This window comes from Stylophora pistillata, chromosome 11 (genome assembly GCF_964205215.1).
Source record: "Stylophora pistillata chromosome 11, jaStyPist1.2, whole genome shotgun sequence".
In the NCBI taxonomy this organism is placed as follows: Eukaryota; Metazoa; Cnidaria; class Anthozoa; order Scleractinia; family Pocilloporidae; genus Stylophora; species Stylophora pistillata.
The window spans coordinates 31,103,769-31,126,146 of NC_142529.1; the positions used below are offsets into that span (position 1 = coordinate 31,103,769).

A 22,378-nucleotide genomic window follows, 5' to 3' on the forward strand; every position below is an offset into this window, starting at 1 on the left:
ACCGATTATTTTGATAAAGGAACCTTCAATTTCAAAATAAAATTTTGTTTCTTTCAAGCAACCAAGGCTAAATTCTGTAGGAAGGTGATTCGAATTTTTAACGCACAACCAATAAAAATAGCCCATTTTATTAGCCTGCCGACGCATAAACAAGCACGGTGACCCCATTTTTTTTTTTTACATTTTTTTAATGTTTATATCATGAATGTTAATCATACCAAGTTTCAAAAAACGTTTGTTAGTAGAGCAATTTCAAGGGAATTACCTAAAGGTGATTCCCTTGTTTTGCACTGCGCAACCTTTTCTGCGCATAACATTGCGACATCCAAGATGGCGGCCGTTCTTCATGCTAGCGTGAGAAAAACAAACAAGGGCCGCTTTTGCAGAGCGAAAGCTTTTATTCGCAATAAGAATACCGAAAATCGGCTGAAAGCTTCTGGTAATGCTCTGGTAAAACAAGAAAATGAAAAGAATGTGCGTGATCCGGAAGTCTGCAGTGGATTTCCACTTCGCGGCCGTCGAGTTGTGGAATTAAATGTCCCCCTGTGAGGCAGCTCTACAGCTCTTCGACTGCATAAAAGAACCGGTGTCTGGGTTAGGATCACTACTGTACATATCCTGTTCAAACTCTGAGTGTGGAGAGACAAATACCTGTCGTACAAACAAGACCCACCGTAGCACCGGGACAACGCGAGGGAGACCAATCTTTGATGTAAACACGAAGCTCGCTGCAGGTTTGTTTACATTAAACGTGGCTAAAAATCTTTTTTTCCACCATTACAGCATCCATTTAACATCTAGCCAATTTGTTAATAAGTTGAATCGAAATATTTACAGGGATGCTACTCGCAGGCATAGATCCTACCCACGTAAACGAGTAGTTATCATCCATCAATATACCATCACTTGGAGAGTCCACGCTGAAGGCTCGCGAGAGGGAAGTGGGGCTCCAAGTTGAAAAGTTGGCCAAGGAATCATGTCTGAAAAGTTTAGAAAGCGAAAGAAACATGTGGAAAGATGATAGTGAAAAGGAAAATGTGGAGATAGGAGCGTCATATGACATGGGATGGCAAAAAAGGGGAAAAGCCCACAACAGCCTGAGAGGTACACTGCAAATTCAACGTCGGAAAGAATTAAAAGGGGTGCATTTGGTTATGCATTTTCTTAGAAAGCTGCTGTTTTTTTCTCTGGATTGTTCTTTAGCTTACTGACAGTTCTGGTGTCAGCCAATGGTCAAAGTTAATGAACTAAATAATTAATAAATAAATAAAATATATCCTTACTTTCACCACTAGGTGTTGGCTCCATGGTTGGCCTAAAAACTGGCAAGGTGATTTGCTATGGTTCAAGGTCAAAGAAGTAATGTATAGAAATATATTTTGTCTACTAGCACCTTGTTGTAAACAACAAGAGCAATGTTTTTTTTTTTCAATTTGACCAAAAAAGTACAGAATCATTCAACATATGACAGCACCCATATTTGTCTCCTCTTGAAAGTGTTACCCAGGACCTTTACTGATAATGTCTTTTGTAAAGGTGTGCAACATGTGAAACTGCCAACAGACAGTCGAAAAACTCTCGCATGCACAACTGCAGGCTCAACTGGGAAGGCTCGTCAAAAGCTATGGAAGCTGATGTTTGTGTTGATCTAGTCAAAAGGTAATTACTAACCAGGTAAGTAATAATAAAAATAAAAAATAAAATAACAATTATAATAATAGTTGTTAACATGTCAAATTCACAGCTCTATTGCTGCAAAGAGAGACTTGTGGAATCTACCTCAACTGGTAGAGCGCTGCACTAGTATCGCAGAGGTCAGTGGTTCGAGTCCCGTACAGGCCTGATTTTTTTTTTCAGGTCTGATTTTCGCTATTGCATAAATAGCGCTATCTACTGCGAGGATCGCACATCATACGTATCTAATACCGCAGTGCAAAATATATGAACTTCATATATTCATTGCTTATAACTTCAAAATCTCATTAAATCTTGAATTACCTCATTCTTTGTTATTTTTTCACCCTTTCCAAGTATGAATTTCCGTTTTGGTGATATCAAACACATAAAAACAACCGAAAATAAGCGTAATATCGAGTGCATACTTCGACATCTGATGCCCGATATATTCTGTACGATTTCGTTCTTTGAGCGTGTGACGCCGTCACAGCCGTCACAGCCGTCACAGCCGTCACAACAGAGGGTAGACTGGGCTTGACTTATCGTCAGACTGTTAAGGATACTCAAACGATTGACTGAACTTGACTCATTCATCAGACTGACTTTTAAGGATACTCAAAGGATTCATTTAGCCTAAGTCGAATTTGTTTACGAAGTACTTTGATTTCTTTGTTGCGAATTTTTTTAGTTACGGATGTGGTTACGTTGTGCGCGTATAAAAGCCTCGTTTAGCGTCGCTTTAGCTATTGTATGATTGTATTTCACCTGGATTAGGCTGGGTTGCACGAAAAATATATCTGGCATGGTATAAATCCACGGATGGGATGGCATTTGTCCGGAGAAGAAAGGAATGCTGTTGAAGTTTCGGATGTTTGTTTTGTGGACAAGTCTCTTTTAAAATGGCAAATTTCCTTTGCGTAAGTTCTTGTTGAATGTTTCCAGAAATTTTGTTATATTCCTTTTTACACATAGAGCCGTTTAATACTGTTGAATTGCCAGTCAATAGTCGTTTAAATTTTCGCGAGCATTAGCGTGACCCCGCGTGAAACTGAATTAAATCTCGAAATGTACACCTCTGTTCGTTACCATCTAAATGTACAGCCGGTTAACCATTTGTTCGTTACCTTGTTTTTGTGAACGTAAGTCTTTCTCTACAATCTGTTATTTATTATTGTTTTTGTTGATAATTATTGGACACAACTCCTTTTAGTTGACTTTGTTTTTTAATTTGGAAGGTGTCATTCTTAGGTCTCGTTTAGTGGCTTTGCAGTCGCCTTTAACGAAGTCCATGGACTTAATTCAGGTAAGTGGTACCATTCCAGTATGGGGTCCATGAATATAAATAAAAGCAATTATTTCCAAAAGGTAACTGTTATTTTTCGTCCTGTCGAGTTTGGAGTTTACAGCTACTCTATAATTTGAGCAGGTCGAGGGGACGCGAAGGTAGGTGGCGCATTACGGCTATTGGAATATAGTTTAAATTTTATTTGTATATAAGGCCCAAATCGGCCATTTCTTTCCATAATTAAGGTCGAGTGATAAAGCTATCTTTGAAATGTAAACTTTATTTGGCCTCTTTTATTTGTGATTTAAATTCTCTTCTAAATATCTCATTAATTTCTCGCAGTTGCGTCGGCCACCCTGCAGATGGCCACCAAAACTAAAAGGCGCTCATAGTTTTCGTGAAGATAATGAATGTAAAGTACTTGAATTAATTAGCATTAGAAAAAGCCCCGCTTGACTACATTAAGAGAAAAACTAGGTGATCAAAAGCTTCTTTTTCTAACGTGGGCTTTTAAAGATAATTTGAAACCACAATGAGTGGTAATAACGCGTTGTTTATTCGCAATCTTGCTCACTCTTGTGGTCGAGAACTGTTCCCGGTGGACGAAGCCCCTATGACTGCACTTGTTAAAGAGGAAAACTAGTTCTGCAAATACAAGTTTACACAGTTTTATTTTGAAATATCACTTGTGGTGTTTATCCCTGCAGTTACCACGTACAATTCGTGCTATTATTTGTTTAATACACTACAATCCTCGGGGGGCCAAGTTGAATTCCTGGGCGAATTTGGTGTACTGTTGTACCCTCCTTCAGGCGTTACTTGGCAAAACCATTGCACTTCGGCTTTGTTAAGTATAGTTGTTTGGCCATTGCACTGACCGTGGCCGAGGACGCCCTATAAAAAAAGCAAAAAAAAGGAAACCGACTAATACTGAAAAGAATATGAATCTAGCAGCCATTTCGGGTCTATTATATAAGTTTCGTTTTAGATCCAAAATTCAAGAAGGAAGCTTTTTGTATCTTTATTCTGTAAATCCTTTGTAAAAATTAAGATGTGTTTCTTCTCCTCAGGATTAAGTGAGAAAAGAGTGACAAATGCTTTCTGGAATGGAGAGCTGGAAGCTGAACTAAGAGAAAGAAAGGCACTTGACATGTTCTCGATGATGTTTGTTGATGCTGACAGAGAGGCAATCATGGCTCACATTGACAAGCTTAGAGCCCAGGCAAATTTTTCACATCCTTGTGGAGACTGCACTGAAGACTGTAATGCTAGAGGTGATGAATGGCGATGTAAACTGTTCCCTCTTTTTGCAGTTGTTTTTTTCCCAAACCTTCATTTTGCATGAAATCTAGTTTCCTATTAATGCTGAAACCAGAGGAGCCAATAGCAGATTGGATTGGAGGATTTTCTAAGTCATTTATAAATGCAATCTGTGATTAGGAATGACTCTTTCATTATTATTTTGAAAGGATGTGGTAAGCTTTGGGTTGCAGACAGATAGTGGAAGTTGATGTTCGCACAATTTGTATGATGAAGAGAAAGGTGCAAGCCCTAATGTTTATTTTCTGATTCATATCATTAAGAGTTGAAATCCTTGTTTTCACTCATCCACCTTCAATATTTTTGAGAAAGGTCAACAAAAAGTGTTTTACATTACTCTCTGGGCATTTGATTATCATATTTTTTTCTCTTCTTTAAGCTTTTTCACTTTTCTTTTAAAAGAAAATACATCACATTCATAGTTTAAAATTTGTTGTAAATTACTATGTTCACTTTCTTATTGAACTGCATTTGTTTGGTTACTATTTAAAAATAACAATAAATTTCATAGATGCATAAAATTTTGAAGGACCAGTGTGAAAAAAATCTGATGGGGTCAGGGTTTGGATGAATCAGTTTGGACTCTAATGGATTCTGATATTATGAATGTGCTTCCACTGAATGTGATTTCAGTTATGTTCGCTATGGAGCCCTTATATCTGAGAATGGCACACTTTTTAAAACATTTGACAATTTAATAATAATCATTTGGTCATTACTGTTGAATCCCTTTTTTTTTTAACATTTTTTCATTAGAATGTTATCAATGGACTTCCCCTGGTAAATTATCCTGATATCTGCACTGCTGCCCCTGTCCATGGAATGGCATTTTGCCAGGAACATTTAGATTTTCTTTCCTCCAGGCATCCAAGTATTCCTTCTGATATTAGAGGCTTTTTAAAACATTGTGGTGTTTTAAAGGATGCAAGTGCTGTTGAAGGTAGGTGGTGATTTACATTCGGATGTTTACGATTCATTTCTTCATGTCATCAACTTCGCATGAAGGATGAATAGATGTTCCTTAATTTTCTTGTGCAACCATTTTCATCTTTTCCTGCTATACCAAATGGAAAATCAAAAATATGTTTCGATAAAAGATCCGACATGTTACCTTTTTGATATGTGGGTTGCCAGACAGTGCAAATAATTGCACTTGCTAACTGATAGAAGAGGTTGAGTATCAGATGACTCAAGTTGAAGGTTTCCCAAAGTATTTGTGTGAGCAATCTTCTTAGCTAGAGGGTCATGTTGATATTGGTCAGTACATGGTATTTCACTCTCATGTCTGGTAATTGCTGTATGCAATTTCAATTCTGGGCAGTGCTTTTTAGCACTACTTCCTTCCAGTTAAAATGCAAGCACTCACTTATTCATATACTTATTTGTATTTTTTACTTCTCAGTTGCCAACAATATCACCCTAACCACTGATGAAACTAAAAAGGTAGAATCTGTGGTAGACTCCATTTTGGATACTGCAAGTACACCTGTAGGTCAATCAGCAGTGTTATCCCAAGGTAAACCTATCCCCTAGGCCCTCCATAAGTTTGCCTATTCATTTCCAATTGTGCATATTTAACTTCTTGTACAGCTGAAATGTTTCTGAAATTGTAAAGGCATCACCCATGACAAGTTTGAAAGCAATGTAGCTTTAATTGAAAAAATTTTGTTTTTAGTGTGTCGTTTTTAAGAGCACGACTCCTGTTATTGACTTCTCCCTGAGCCTGTTGATGTCAAACATATTCCACATTGTAGGTTAAGGGCTGCATAATGGTTTTGAAATCGTATAAATAGGTTTGCCTTTTTATGATATGCTACCATACCATGTTTCATTAGCTTTTAGTTACATTTGAAGTGCCAAAAGGAAAAAAACTTATTTTTTCTTGCTCACACTACAGGAAATGAAGAGATTTTATCTCAATTAACCTACCTCGGCTGCATTACTAGCTGACTGTGCAGAGGAAACACCAACATCTTGTAATAAAGAAACTGGTGAAAAAAAACGCCTGCAGAAATGGTCTCGCAGACACTTTTTTATTGTTCGAGGCAGTGGATTTATTGACAAATGGAATCCCCTTTTCCAGTATGTGAACCTTGGTTAATCTTCTTTCACTATATATATAGCTGTTTTGAAATGTTGCACTTTCCGCTTACATATATATGTATGATTTGAGTCATGTTTCCCCGGACAATTTTCTTTTTAATGATAATATCACCTTTTGCAGGTGCAGATCGATTGTCAAGTTAAAGATAAATAGACGCAAACAGTATCACATTAAAAATGTTGCTACTGCTTTGACTTAATTTGCAGAGTTGATTTGATTCATCTTTGAGCCAGTCAAGCAGAGTTTGCATTTTATGTACTTTAACTCAGGTGTACATTTCTCTTACCTGTACTTATACAGTTAAACATGTAAAATTGGACCTCAGTGTAGGTTTAGCCATGCCTATGATTATTGAAATGAGTCATGAGAATTTTGTTATCTAATATGCTAGACTCTCCATTAAGTTAAACCAGAGGTATCAATTTTATTCAATGTTTTCTTATGAAGGGTTATATATTTATTTCATGCCAACAGGTCGGAGAGTCCATCACAAGCATTTTTGATAATAATTAATTGGCTCTTAATCGTTTTGAAGGCCTTATCACCATCTTCTTGGGGTGATATATACTTGGCATACGACAACATGTGTCATGTTGATGGCATGAAAGCTGCGTCCAAACCATTGCCACTTAACCACCACCATTTGACAAAATGTGGTCTGGAATAAACAAACTCATAGATAGTTTGCACCTCAAGAACCATAGAGATCCACAGTGCAAGACAAAGTACAATCCAGCCCAACTGAAGGAGGAGTTACCAAATGTTAACACTATGGTAGCAGAGCAGACCTTTGTTTGGCTTTCCCGTTTCTGTAATCATATGTGATTCAACATGTATATTCACTTCTATATTATGCAAACCTCATTACACTTTGCCTTTTCCTTAAAACATGTCTTTTGACAACCAGTTTAATAAGAAAGCTCTGTAAAGATGAGGCAAATTGAAAGCTAATGAAGGAATCAAATTACTATATTACTAATAGCCCAGTTTCCCTTCATTCTCAAACATGACAAACAGTGATTATCAATAGATAGTTAGGAGAAAAGGTTGTGTGGATGAATGAAGTAATCATGCAAGAGAAAAGAATGCCTTAATCTACTTGTTCTGTGGTAATTTAGAGATAATTTTGGTGAATCGGTATGTGATCGGTATTCACGGGTTTAAAGTGCAATCTTGAGATAAATCCATCTCCCTTATCCCCTTCCACTGCACTCACCATGGATCCTCTTTTGGGACTCTTGTCAACTTTAGACACTTCAGGTGGAAGAACCTGTTTCCTGGACACTGTTGGGAAGGAGCAGTGCACCAAATAATCAAATAGTTTTGGTGGCAATGATTCTTATTATTACTCAGCTCGCATTTCTATGTAGCTGCCACTTTGCTTAGTATCTGCATGTTATGACCTTGCCTGATTTAACTATGAATCCCACTTGCCATTGTGTGGAAAACAACATTTATTGTCATCATTTATTGTAGACTCATTTCTGCTTTTATATTCCAAATAATGAATATCAGACAAGAAGTTCTGTTAAAGATGAATTGATGTTAAATATTTATTCTTACTTATTCTTACTTAGATAATGCCATGTACTACTTAAGGAAGTACCTAATAAAGTTGTTGTTGTTGTTGTATAAAATCTCATCAAAATATTATTCTTAATGATGTCATTTTTCTCCTGCGCTAATGATTTTTTTATCCGTGTTTTTACAGTTTAGTTAGGGGACCTTTCATAGGTATAGCCTCGCGGTTCACTTTTTCAAATCTATTGCGTGTATCATAGGTTTGAGCAGATATGTAGTTGAATAAAATATTATTAATATCCGACAGTTTCAAAAAGTTATGTTTGCCATAAGATCATACAAAGACTGGGGACTGGGGCGATAACCATAACCCAGGCTGCATGTAGGATTAAAATCTTCCTAAACTTTGAGAACGTAAATAAAGAAATAAATAAAAAACATGAAATAATAAAATACGTATATATATATACATATATATTATGTGGCAGTTAAAACGTCTGGATGCCAGAACTTATATACACGAAAGCTGGGCATCTAGGAAGTGGCCAGCTAACAAGTTTAGAATTTACATATGTACCCCCCCCTCCCCAAAAAAAAGAAAAACTAATACAAAATGATAAAAAAAAAACTTCTAAAAAGAAAGCCCTAGTGGCTAGTTCCTAATGTCTTAAAAACTCAACAAAATAACATATGGCTAAGAAGAAGTCTTCAACTCATGACTTTCAAAGATCTTGAGTGAACTGCTGACTACAGACTTCTGCATTCTACCTAACACTGTTGTACTCCTTTCTGATCCAACAAGCTCCCTGACGCTCTTCTTGAGGTCTTTCGAGTACCCTCCCAGGACATCGATGATTATGTTGTACTGAATGATATTAAAACCCAGGTACTGTCTCTTGAGCTCTAGAAGAAGCGGGGTGTACTTCATGATCTTCTCCTCGTCTTTGTGGTCCATGGGCAGCTCATCTCCAGTAGTGTTACCATCTTGCGCGCCTTGTCCACTAATTATATTGATAATAATATATTGTTATTATTATTATTAATATTATTATTATAAAAGTTTTGATAGCTTTTTATCTTACGTGAAAAAATTGTCTGTTAATGCAACAAAATGGAGTCGCTTGTTGGTCAGGACCCACGCTCGTTAGTCTTTATAGCGGAGCTCACAGCGCGCTCGCAACGAAGCACGTCATCATAAAAATGGTAGTAACCCATAAAGCCGAAAAATTGTGACTTATAACTGTACGGACGTCTGTACAAGGTGTTACTTGCATATTAGTTCGATTTGAAAAGTTGATTTCGACCTAAAAGTTAACGAGCCTTTCGAGAAAACGAGCCACTGGAAGCTTTATCAAATTTTTAGAACTTGCCTGGCTTAATCAAAGTGGGTGCTTATTTGAAGAGGGTTAGGGTGAGGAATGTTGGGAGCTTATTCCAGTGATAAAGGACTAATCGAGGGTGCCAACTGTCACAACCAAATACTGTCACGATTAAACACTATTGTAAAAGAACTTAGTCTTTTCTTCACAATTATTCTTGTCAACTTCTAAGCTACTCTAAAGGGCTATAGGATAAGTCATGGTACTGATAAAGGATAAATTTCGACATGTTACAACCTGTCAAGGTGTGTAAAGTCCTTACGACTTAATATATCGATCTAGCCACGCCTAAAAGTGGAGCTCGCAGTTTTATTATTTTGTGTACGTCTCAAAGGCACAATTCCTGTCTTATATACTGGGTAACTGTATTTTCTGTGGAAGATTTGTGTATGGCTTTCAGCTTAATATTTTTCTATCTCTATGGGTGTTTGTGCGTGTGTCTAGTTGTTTTTTTCATAATAATAATGATAATAATAATAATTTAAACATATTTATACAGGATTGCTGCTTCAGTTTAGGAAATAAAACTGCTATCAATGCAGGTCCTGTTAAAAAAAATAAATAGAAATCAATTTAGAGTAAATTATAAAACAGTTACAATACACGAAAGTAAATTCGTTTATTGTAACCATTTTCTTCAACAAAAGTATTATGGAAACGTAATAAAATGCTTTGAATAAATTTATCAAAAAGAAAAAAAAATATGTACAACATGTACATTGACCTTTTAGGTCCGAATCCTACCATAAGAAAAAACAAAGTGGAAGAAAACTCGCAAGTTGCAAGTTTCGCAAATTTTTCGGAAGGCCAGCTCCGGCAAATTTTGGCGGAAAGAAACTCAAACATTTCATCTTGACACAATTCATTCAGCTTCGATTTTCTCCAGTATCCCAGTTTATTTTTAGCATTTCGTTCAAAGATATTGGTTAACTGGCTTGTGACGATCTGTGACGGTGTGTAACGGCCAGTTACTGCTTATGACGCCTTGTTACTGTGTATGGTGGCTTGTGACGATCTGTGACGGTGTGTAACGGCCAGTTACTACTTGTGACAGCTTGTTACTGTGTGTACTGGCTTGTGACGATCTGTGACGGTGTGTAACGGCCAGTTACTCCTTGTGATGGCTTGTTACTGTGTGTATCGGCTTGTGATGATCTGTGACGGTGTGTAACGGCCAGTTACTCCTTGTGACAGCTTGTTACTGTGTGTACTGGCTTGTGACGATCTGTTACGGTGTGTAACGGCCAGTTACTCCTTGTGACGGCTTGTTACTGTGTGTACCGGCTTGTGACGATCTGTGACGGTGTGTAACGGCCAGTTACTCCTTGTGACGGCTTGTTACTGTGTGTACCGGCTTGTGACGATCTGTGACGGTGTGTAACGGCCAGTTACTCCTTGTGACGGCTTGTTACTGTGTGTACTGGCTTGTGACGATCTGTTACGGTGTGTAACGGCCAGTTACTCCTTGTGATGGCTTGTTACTGTGTGTACTGGCTTGTGACGATCTGTGACGATCTGTGACGGTGTGCAACGGCCAGTTACTCCTTGTGACGGCTTGTTACTGTGTGTACTGGCTTGTGACGATCTGTGACGGTGTGTAACGGCCAGTTACTCCTTGTGACGGCTTGTTACGGCCTGTTACTGTGTGTACTGGCTTGTGACGATCTGTGACGGTGTCTAACGGCCAGTTACTCCTTGTGACGGCTTGTTACGCCTTGTGACGGCTTGTTACGCCTTGTTACTGTGTGTACTGGCTTGTGACGATCTGTTACGGTGTGTAACGGCCAGTTACTACTCGTGACGGCTTGTTACGCCTTGTTACTGTGTGTAGTGGCTTGTGACGATCTGTGACGGTGTGTAACGGCCAGTTACTACTCGTGACGGCTTGTTACACCTTGTTACTGTGTGTACTGGCTTGTGACGATCTGTTACGGTGTGTATTCTTATTATCTGTAGCTATATTGATGTACGGGCAAAGAGTTGTTTGATTTATGTTCTCATGTTAGTATCTTGTCTGATTGTTCGGCTTTCTGTGTTACGTGTTACGTCACGTAACGCGTAACATTTTTTAGGCTGGGTTGCACGAAAAATATATCTGGCATGGTATAACACAGAGCGTTTGTATTCACATAAATATTAACTTACGACTAGCGCAAGAAAGGTGCCGTTTTGATTGCAAAACAAACTAAGATCGTAATACTCACCTCTGGCGACACTTTTCCAAACTCTCATGTTGCCATCAATGTCTCCCAAACATCATTTCTTTCTCAAACGAAGCAGACGAGTGTAAATCGAAACGAAGAACGCGTCGTGGCGGTTGAATCAAAAGTCGTCTCCAAAGCTCAGAATATTTACCGCGCTAACGACAAGTTTTCTCGTATTTCTTGGCATTTCTTTGGGGAAAAACTTCGGATTGTTCAAATTTTCAATTTCCAAAGCATAAAAAGGAGATATTTGTGTTTAGGTGCAAAAATAATGGAAGATTTTCAGTTCCTTTCTTGTCGTTATTCAACTGAACAGGAAAGAACCACGCATCACGTTCGCGCCGAAATTTTGATCTTGTTGTAATGACATATCTCGCAGATGCGCAGACGTTATTCAGCTCTGTCACTATGATCGGTAAACCATGTCCACATTTCACTGCAGTCTGTGAGGAAACAAGCGCGGTGACACCCGATTCTTTTTTCAGGTATTTGCTTTGAACAATCTAATAAAGAACATATTTGAAGAATAAAAAAAGTTTGACAGTAGAACATGAGTTTTTTTTGGAGAATAGTTCTGTACTTGGTGTATTTTGGCCAAGGCGAGGACTTCAAGCTAACAACGGAACTGTCCGAAAAAGTGCAAAATCCTCACAACCGAGCAATCAAAAACAGCCAAAATGAAGCAATACTGCTTACTTTGATAAAAGAACCTTCAATTTCAAAATAAAACTTTGTTTCTTTCAAGTTACCAAGGCTAAATTCTGTAGGAAGGTGATTCGAATTTCTAACGCACAAGCAGTAAAAATACCCCATTTTATTTGCCTGCTGACGCATAAACAAGCACGGTGACACCATTTTTTTATTACATTTTTTCAATGTTTATATCATGAATGTTAATTATACCAAGTTTCAAACAACCTTTGATAGTAGAAGAATTTCAAGGGAATTACCTTAATATTAAAAAATATTAATAGTAATAGTAAAGTTTTCAGAGTTATGATTAGGGTATGATGAATACTCTGTTTTCAGCTGGCTATCACGGAAGACCAGAAAATTTTCAACGTGGAAAGAAGTCCACACTTCTTTAGATATTGCATGGTGAGTGGGAAATTTTTGGTTGGTATTTGCTGGCTAAACCAGGTCGACTCACCCAGTGCATTTTTCTATACTCTAGAACTTACCAGTTCTGCCTTTATTACGCTGATTAGATCTTGTGGAGCATGAACAAACAATCTTTCAAATATTTTGCTGTAGATTGGGTCACATGGAGATTTAATTGAGGAAGAGGGAAAATCCGTTCCTTTTCGAGTTGAAATTCTCCACATGCACAGGTTGGTCTTATTGGAGTGAGATTTAGTTTTCAAATTATTTTGAGATGCTGCAAAAACAATTTTTTATCTTTCTCATGGTGTTTTTTAATTGTTTTAATTTTGGTTGCAAATGGCTATTGATGTACTGAGTGTAATTATGTTGTTTGTGTTAGGATTAATGTGTTATCAGTGACTTGAGGAATGGTACATACGTTGGCTCTCTGCAGTGATGGGCTAAGGAATCATAGTTAATTAACATGAACTGCTAGCTCTCAAGAAGATCAAGATAAGAGGTTTAGCTTATCCATCTCAGCAAGAGAGTTGAATTTTCAAAGTGAGTAGTATGCAGTGGGGCTAAACATTCCCAGCAGACTCGTATGAAGAACTGCTCTCATTTTAAGCAGGAACCATTAACCATGATCTCTATTCTGAGTAAAATGTGATACATTTTGAGTCATTGATGTGAGGCCAGCTGGCAAGAAGTATGCGTCGGGGATTAATTTGATTATTTTCCCTCGCATAGGTGTATTCTTGGGGATCATCAGAGTATGGAGAGGTAAGAAATACAACTTTATCAATGCAAATATTATTGATCAGCATCCTTGCAAGGTGTTCCTTTTGATTTTAACCCTTTAACTTAACCCCAAAGTCTGATTGTCAATTCTCCCCCCTAACTGCTACACATTTCCTTGTAAATTAGTGACAAGAATTTTACATTAGATCAAGACAGCAATTTCTACATGATAAGTTTGAGTATCTCACTACCTGTTTACTGGGTAATAATTTATATGGATATTATAGGGACTTGAAGGATAAAAAGGCAGAGCCCTACCAGAATGCCATTTCTGAGGGGGTAGTTTTCAACTTTGATCACAGCATCTTTGAATCAGATAATGCATTTAGAAATAATTTCCTGATTCACATGATAATTTTTTTTAACAGTGTTGTGTTATTTTGAGGAAAGCTTGGCCAAGGAGACACACTGCAAGAGACAAGGCCTGTCTACATTACCGAGCTATTGGACAAATGTATAGCAGTTATCTTTGTACATTATCACTCCATGGCTCTGTCAGCAGATCACCGGTTGTGGTCGTGGGGATGGGGAGACCATGGACAGTTAGGGGTGGGTAGCATTGAAGATCCACTCCTCCCAACACATGTGCAAGCACTTGATCAGTATCAAGTGACCAAACTAGCTCCTGGGTATTCACACAGTGCAGTACTTACAGCTCAGGTTGGTTTTGGTTTGTGTCAAAGTCAATTCAATCTGCACCTGAATACCATAAATCCTATAATAAGCCTTCCCGGAGGGGGAGGGGGGAGCTTATTTATTCCACGGAATTTGGGGGGGAGGTTGGCTTAGAGGGAGGCTTATTAATTTAAAGTGGAAAAACTTAATTTAAAGAGGAAAAACTTAATAAGTATCACTTCTTTTTGAGGAAATGAAACACAGAGTGCTAGAAATATTCTTCAGCACACAAACTGATGGCTATGGTTAACCATGTCTCCCACCTGGTGAGTTTTGTGCCCTGACCAAATATTATATTTTGACCTAAGTTTTACTAAGCTGGGTTATGAGACAAAAGACTGTTGCTATGAAAGAACTTGTTAAGGCCCACATCAAGGAAGAGCCATACACTTGAATGAACCACTTTTGTGACATTAAAAATTCAAACTTGGTTCAGAGGCTTAGGGGAAAAAAAAACAAAAGATATCACATAGAGGTTGGACAATGAATGATTAATTGCTTTTGGTTTATTCCTCCTAGCCTGGAAGTCATGTTAGAATTTTAATATATCAAAAGTGGCCTCACCTATTTATTACTGGAAATGGAAGAGAGGCAATGTTTTCCAACCCTGTTTAAATCATTTCTTTTTTCAGGGACAAATCCTCACATTTGGAGGAGGTATGAACAGTCAAGCAGTTAACAGTCAAGCAGTCAAGCAGTTAACAGAAATTTCCTTCAATTTGTAATTTTGTTTCAAATTGGTTTGTATTGTGGTCATTTTGGAAATGTACAGGCTGCAAGGGATTTTTTAGAAATTTGAACTTTGGAGATTAACAGGGGAAGGGCAATTGGGCAAAATCCTATGTTGAATTTTAAGCCGTGTTATAATTCGATACTCTCCCAGTGATCAGCTGGTATTATTTGATCTCAAGTTAATTTTATGGTTTAGGCTGAATATAAAATACAAATCCATGTAGTTGGACACTTTTTGTCTCTACATACTTAGTCCTGTCCAAAACTACCTGGCTCATGTTAATCCTTTACTGATATTTAGGTTTGTTGTTTCTGATTTTGTAAAGACATTTAGGCATGTATCTTGTGGTGTTTGTTTTACTTAGGACTGTATGGTCAGTTAGGACTGGGAAACAACAGTAAGCAGACACTTCCAGTGGACACCGCGGAAATACGTTTTGGTGACGTCACAGTGGTCAGTGGTCATCAACATTAGGCTGCCAAGTGCTTCCATGTGTTTGGGCAAGTAATTCATGGCAGTCTCCATATAGACTCCCTGTTACCCAGTCTCCATATAGACTCTCTGTTACCCATTCTCCCTGTGTACCCTGTGTACCCTGTGTACCCTGTGTACCCATGTGTACCCTGTGTACCCATGTGTACCCTGTGTACCCTGTGTACCCATGTGTACCCTGTGTACCCTGTGTACCCTGTGTACCCATGTGTACCCTGTGTACCCTGTGTACCCTGTGCACCCTGTGTACCCATGTGTACCCTGTGTACCCTGTGTACTCATGTGTACCCTGTGTACCCTGTGTACCCATGTGTACCCTGTGTACCCTGTGTACCCTGTGTACCCATGTGTACCCTGTGTACCCTGTGTACCCTGTGTACCCTGTGTACCCATGTGTACCCTGTGTACCCTGTGTACCCTGTGTACCCATGTGTACCCTGTGTACCCTGTGTACCCATGTGTACCCTGTGTACCCTGTGCACCCATGTGTACCCTGTGTACCCTGTGTACCCTGTGTACCCATGTGTACCCTGTGTACCCTGTGTACCCACGTGTAGCCTGTGTACCCTGTGTACCCTGTGTACCCTGTGTACCCTGTGTACACATGTGTACCCTGTGTACCCTGTGTACCCATGTGTACCCTGTGTACCCTGTGTACCCCTGTGTACCCTGTGTACCCCTGTGTACCCTGTGTACCCTGTGTACCCATGTGTACCCTGTGTACCCTGTGTACCCTGTGTACCCTGTGTACCCTGTACCCTGTGTACCCTGTGTACCCATGTGTACCCTGTGTACCCATGTGTACCCTGTGTACCCATGTGTACCCTGTGTACCCATGTGTACCCTGTGTACCCATGTGTACCCTGTGTACCCTGTGTACCCATGTGTACCCTGTGTACCCAGTGTACCCATGCATATCATGTATACCCTTGTATACCTCGTATACCCTTGTATACCTCGTATACCCTGTCTACCTTGTGTACCCTCTACACCTTGTATATTCATGTATACCTAAGTATACCCTGTATATCGTGTATACAGGAAACCTGGCAAACATCAGTTGGAATGAATGGAAGCTCTCTGGCCGCGCACAATCTCGTTTTGTATGTTCACAAATGAATTATGAATAACTTATTATGATTTTATCAGCCCGCGGGGAAAATCCCATATAAAATGGACTGGGATGCTCGTCTGGAATTTTAAAAATAAACTCCTAAAGGAGACGAATATATGTAGGGTACACAGGGTACACAGGGTACACACGGGTACACAGGGTACACAGGGTACACAGGGTACACAGGGTACACATGGGTACACAGGGTACACAAGGTACACATGGGTACACAGGGTACACAGGGTACACATGGGTACACAGGGTACACATGGGTACACAGGGTACACATGGGTACACAGGGTACACAGGGTACACATGGGTACACATGGGTACACAGGGTACACATGGGTACACAGGGGTACACAGGGTACACACGGGTACACAGGGTACACAGGGGTACACAGGGTACACAGGGTAGACACGGGTACACAGGGTACACACGAGTACACAGGGTACACAGGGTACACATGGGTACACAGGGTACACATGGGTACACAGGGTACACAGGGGTACACAGGGTACACACGGGTACACACGGGTACACAGGGGTACACAGGGTACACAGGGTAGACACGGGTACACAGGGTACACACGAGTACACAGGGTACACACGAGTACACAGGGTACACAGGGTACACAGGGTACACATGGGTACACAGGGTACACAGGGTACACACGGGTACACAGGGTACACACGGGTACACAGGGTACACAGGGTACACATGGGTACACAGGGTACACAAGGTACACATGGGTACACAAGGTACACAGGGTACACATGGGTACACAGGGTACACATGGGTACACAGGGTACACATGGGTACACAGGGTACACATGGGTACACATGGGTACACAGGGTACACAGGGTACACAGGGGTACACACGGGTACACAGGGGTACACAGGGTACACATGGGTACACACGGGTACACAGGGTACACAGGGTACACAGGGTACACATGGGTACACAGGGTACACATGGGTACACATGGGTACACAGGGTACACATGGGTACACAGGGTACACAGGGGTACACACGGGTACACACGGGTACACAGGGGTACACAGGGTACACAGGGTAGACACGGGTACACAGGGTACACACGAGTACACAGGGTACACAGGGTACACAGGGTACACATGGGTACACAGGGTACACATGGGTACACAGGGTACACACGGGTACACAGGGTACACAGGGTACACAAGGTACACAGGGTACACAGGGTACACAGGGTACACATGGGTACACAGGGTACACACGAGTACACAGGGTACACAGGGTACAAATGGGTACACACGGGTACACAGGGTACACAGGGTACACAGGGTACACACGGGTACACAGGGTACACAGGGTACACACGAGTACACAGGGTACACAGGGTACACATGGGTACACAGGGTACACACGGGTACACAGGGTACACAGGGTACACACGAGTACACAGGGTACACAGGGTACACATGGGTACACAGGGTACACATGGGTACACAGGGTACACAGGGTACACAGGGTACACACGAGTACACAGGGTACACAGGGTACACATGGGTACACACGGGTACACAGGGTACACAGGGTACACACGGGTACACAGCGTACACAGGGTACACAGGGTACACAGGGTACACATGGGTACACAGGGTACACAGGGTACACAGGGTACACATGGGTACACAGGGTACACAGGGGTACACAGGGTACACAGGGTAGACACGGGTACACAGGGTACACATGGGTACACAGGGTACACAGGGTGCACAGGGTACACATGGGTACACAGGGTACACAGGGTACACATGGGTACACAGGGGTACACAGGGTACACATGGGTACACAGGGTACACACGGGTACACAGGGTACACACGGGTACACAGGGTACACAGGGTACACAGGGTACACATGGGTACACAGGGTACACAGGGTACACATGGGTACACAGGGTACACAGGGTACACAGGGTACACAGGGTAGACACGGGTACACAGGGTACACAGGGTACACATGGGTACACAGGGTGCACAGGGTACACACGGGTACACAGGGTACACATGGGTACACAGGGTACACAGGGGTACACAGGGTACACAGGGTAGACACGGGTACACAGGGTACACAGGGTACACATGGGTACACAGGGTACAGGGTACACAGGGTACACTGGGTACATAGGGTACACATGGGTACACATGGGTACACAGGGTACACAGGGTACACAAGGTACACATGGGTACACGGGGTACACAGGGTACACATGGGTACACAGGGTACACATGGGTACACAGGGTACACATGGGTACACAGGGTACACATGGGTACACGGGGTACACGGGGTACACAGGGTACACATGGGTACACAGGTACACAGGGTACACAGGGGTACACAGGGTACACAATGGTACACAGGGTACACAGGGTACACAGGGAGAATGGGTAACAGGGAGTCTATATGGAGACTGGGTAACAGGGAGTCTATATGGAGACTGCCATGAATTACTTGCCTGTGTTTGTGGACTAGTTCGATGAAAACATCGGCCTTTTGCAAGGTTTTAAGTCGGAAAATATCCATGATACTTCTCCTTGTTTATTATGGTTGATCCTTTGGATGGGTTTTTAATACTAAAACCACGTCTTAACAAATAGCGGTACAGGGGAGTCATTTTGTTTGGAGTTTTGTGCTGTTTGCTGACTTTAGCTGGCCGTCGTTACGAAGTGCGATCGTAGTTCGTCGGTCGCCCTCGCCTTCAGAATCGTCAAAAACAGCGATAGTTATCCAGACAAAGCAAGAGATTAGTTCTGTAAGATAATTTTCCAGCGAGTCTGAAGCTGGTTGGATTTTTAAGTGTTATTAGCATGAAGCGATACACGTAATTATTGAGTTGTGAAAATATTCATACTCACTTTGCGCCGACGTGCGGTGCCTTTGCCTTTTGGAAATCATTCGCTTGGTTGAGAATTTTACTTTTCTAGACTGATTTTTCGCCATTCCACCTTTCTGATTTTCTGTGCCTTTAAGAACGGGTGTCCGTAACGCTCGAAACGTCAGCTTTTGTAATCGTTACGGTTGCCAATTTACCATTTCAACTTTGTTGATAGATCCAAATTAAAATATGAAAACATTTGTTCATTTCATATACTTGCAGTTTCATCAACAACTTATCTCTCATGAACAGAATAACGCCTGACTTAAGCTCATATAATGGTGATGTTTACAAAGGGAGTGGAAATCGAAGAAATTGTGATTTGTTTGTATTTGAGACCGTCCAGCATGATTGGTTCATTTACAATTTATCTTGAATTAAGTCTTTATTGATATTAATCGATTGTAGATCTCCATTACTTGTCTTTGGTACGTTTGCTTGTACTTGTTACTACAACTGCTACTTTAATTTCCCAAACAGCTCTATTTGTTTTACACGAAAGCATTTTCAATGAAACCCACTTTTTTATAATGATTATTATTATTATTATTATATTTTTATAACTCAGTCATTTGAAACTTTTACAGGCACATGTATGTTTACCTGAAGTATATTCCACTACCTTGCATGTGCATTGCATTAATTTATGCAAATAATCAACCACTCTTCTTCTTCAATTCATTTTTTTTTTAGATTAGCTTTGCATAGCTTTACATAGTTTCCATGTGCTTAAGGAATCATATACATCACATGCTCTGAAGCACTGTAAGGATAATTATTACAAGACTTGGGCAGTCAGAGGGCCAATAACTAAAATCAACCAACCAAAATGCTCTATTGCCGGTCAATATTCTCTCAGTATTGGACCGGGCACTGTCCTGAATGGTCCCAAATGATACCGCACTTGTGTCCCTTTGAACTTCAGTCATATAATAAGTCTCTTAATAACCAAGCTTGCTCAGGACCGTACTGGAAGAATATCGGCCCTCGGCCTTTTTTGTACAGACCAAGCACAGCCCAGTCCGTATTGTCAAGACCTCGCGCTGAAATTCTCCCAGTACGGCCCTCCCGCTTGGTTAATAAGATATACTTATGATCCCCATCAGTAATATTACATCATATCCCCACACTGGGAACATCATTACAAAACATTCCTATTTGACTTGTAACCATTTTTTTTCAAGGTGGCAGAATATATGTATATTGCTGAGACTTGTTGAGAATTTCTTATTGACTACAACTAGCGTAGCCATACCAGTGCTCCCCTTCCCTGTAATAAGTTGGGAAAAGGACATCTGCATGGTGCTATCATTGTTCATGTTTGGCAATATCCCATCACTGATTTTTATTTGACTAGATGGGCACAGCAGTACACAGGCTAATTACAAGCTTTTGGTTACTCCTCATGACTTACTGTTAACTGGGAATTGACAGCTGACTTAATCTAATCAATTTTCTCCTGAACATTTTTTAATTTCATTTGTTCAACTTCAGAAAATACTTCTGATAATTTCCCTGTGACATTTCTAATTTGGAAGATTAATCATCATAATCATTATGTTCTTTACACCTCCATAAACATTGTGATGAGATTTTGTGGGCCGAGGCCAGGAACGTGTTCGATAATTGAGTCAGTTTGCTAGACATAACGTCTCGTAGTCACGTTCGACGCACTAAAAACTACTATAAAACGAATACAAGAATTGTAAAAACGTGTAAAATGGTATATAAAAAGTCACTTGTAAAAATGTAGCGGAATTCCAAATCGATTTCGATCAATTACGATCCTCATCAGATGATGATGATCGTAATTGATCGAAATCGATTTGGAATTCCGCTACATTTTTACAAGTGACTTTTTATATACCATTTTACACGTTTTTACAATTCTTGTATTCGTTTTATAGTAGTTTTTAGTGCGTCGAACGTGACTACGAGACGTTATGTCTAGCAAACTGACTCAACCTCCATAAACACCCAACAAGAATTCTTTGTTTATAACTCAGGCATGCAGCTTCTGAATATAAGAAATCAAGTTTAGAAGATAGTTGATTCATTCAAGGCTGTTGCACTATGAGAAAAGACAATGCAGTGCTTTATTCACATCGATTAAATTATAATTATTTTACCTTACAGTAGTTTTGTTTCTTAAAAATTTGTTTTCTAGTAGTACCAAGATTGTAATGTTACTTTGTGAATCAGGGAGTTAAATAAAGCAGAAGTATTCTGTTAGCTCAGAACATTTTATGTTGCAGATGGCATTAAGTTAGTTAAGAAAGAAAAGAAAAAGCAAAAATAAATAAAATAAAATGATTAGTGAGGGAAAAGCAGCTTAAAAAACAGACATACTACAAATAATTCATAATTGTAATGAAAAATACTTGTTGGGAAAGTAAAAACTATTGCTCAGAAATAAAATTACAGCTTCTCAGAAAAAAAAATTACAAACTAAGATGGAAAGTGAAAACTTCTTTATTATCATTTTAATGGACATTTTGTACTTAAAGCATACCTCGGTTTATTCTTCCTCTAGTTGAGCCAGCCTTTGTACTTTTTGGGGCTTCAGCCCTATGCATGTTACAGTCGTACGTTTTTGGCCAACTATGATACATACAGTAACTAGTGGGGATAGGGTGGCCGTGCTACACGGGCATGTTTTGTATTCTTTTCGGCGAATCTGACCGAAATGCGGTTGACATGCCGATTTATATGGTTCAAGCCACTGCTATACAAACCTGATAGTGCAGCGTCCTCGGATCACCGCTTCAACCATTCAAAAATCGTCTCATTTTTAGCCTTGGTACATAAGCTCTTTTATAAACAAAACTTAGTTGCCACGGAGCCGCCAGCGAAAAACAACAATTTCATATCGTGTGCAACTTCAGTTCGGCTTTGGCAAATTATATAATTGAACTTAAGAACTATCCAAAAGGTGAGCCGAGTTTCAAAGCTAAGTTTACAGTATTCTTCCTAAGTTTTGACTTTTTACGCTGTCGATTTGACTCACGACGAAAAACATTGTAAAAGTTATGGGCATTTCATGGTTTCGTTGAGGTGTCCGCTG

At 40.0% G+C, this 22,378-nt stretch overlaps 3 protein-coding genes and 1 pseudogene across 12 annotated transcripts; 3 read left to right on the forward strand and 1 right to left on the reverse strand.

Moving 5' to 3' along the window:
• The first annotated feature begins 475 nt into the window (after positions 1 to 475).
• LOC111338675 (uncharacterized) lies at positions 476 to 2,546 on the forward strand. 2 transcript variants are annotated; one of them, XM_088739564.1, is made up of 5 exons: positions 476 to 734; positions 838 to 1,104; positions 1,296 to 1,359; positions 1,537 to 1,674; positions 2,452 to 2,546. In XM_088739564.1, exons 2-4 carry the CDS (start codon positions 1,008 to 1,010, stop codon positions 1,661 to 1,663), a joined length of 288 nt encoding a protein of 95 aa, XP_088595690.1. In that variant the 5' UTR covers positions 476 to 734; positions 838 to 1,007; the 3' UTR covers positions 1,664 to 1,674; positions 2,452 to 2,546. The 2 variants fall into 2 exon arrangements, with proteins under 2 accessions (XP_088595690.1, XP_088595689.1); XM_088739563.1 differs by having other exon boundaries at positions 1,537 to 1,659; positions 2,452 to 2,545.
• On the forward strand, positions 2,497 to 7,478 carry LOC148721173 (uncharacterized; annotated as a pseudogene). Its single transcript, XR_015993470.1, has 8 exons — positions 2,497 to 2,594; positions 2,913 to 2,980; positions 4,033 to 4,236; positions 4,432 to 4,504; positions 5,039 to 5,222; positions 5,685 to 5,798; positions 6,180 to 6,364; positions 6,861 to 7,478. The product of XR_015993470.1 is annotated as an uncharacterized LOC148721173 (transcript).
• Positions 7,479 to 7,795: 317 nt separating this feature from the next.
• On the reverse strand, positions 7,796 to 10,999 carry LOC148721174 (uncharacterized). The gene is made up of 2 exons (XM_088739562.1): positions 10,031 to 10,999; positions 7,796 to 8,908 (listed from the first exon to the last, which is right to left on the reverse strand). The coding sequence occupies exons 1-2, from the start codon at positions 10,150 to 10,152 to the stop codon at positions 8,602 to 8,604; spliced, it is 429 nt and encodes a 142-aa protein (XP_088595688.1). The 5' UTR covers positions 10,153 to 10,999; the 3' UTR covers positions 7,796 to 8,601.
• On the forward strand, positions 11,000 to 15,346 carry LOC148721175 (uncharacterized). Of its 8 annotated transcripts, XM_088739566.1 has the most exons (9): positions 11,000 to 11,219; positions 11,933 to 11,975; positions 12,520 to 12,588; positions 12,745 to 12,821; positions 12,974 to 13,134; positions 13,324 to 13,356; positions 13,743 to 14,034; positions 14,682 to 14,706; positions 15,147 to 15,346. In XM_088739566.1, exons 7-9 carry the CDS (start codon positions 13,861 to 13,863, stop codon positions 15,254 to 15,256), a joined length of 309 nt encoding a protein of 102 aa, XP_088595692.1. In that variant the 5' UTR covers positions 11,000 to 11,219; positions 11,933 to 11,975; positions 12,520 to 12,588; positions 12,745 to 12,821; positions 12,974 to 13,134; positions 13,324 to 13,356; positions 13,743 to 13,860; the 3' UTR covers positions 15,257 to 15,346. The 8 variants fall into 8 exon arrangements, with proteins under 8 accessions (XP_088595692.1, XP_088595691.1, XP_088595693.1 ...); XM_088739565.1 differs by lacking the exon at positions 11,000 to 11,219 and having other exon boundaries at positions 11,691 to 11,975; XM_088739567.1 differs by lacking the exon at positions 11,000 to 11,219 and having other exon boundaries at positions 11,691 to 11,975; positions 13,765 to 14,034.
• The last annotated feature ends 7,032 nt before the right edge of the window (positions 15,347 to 22,378 follow it).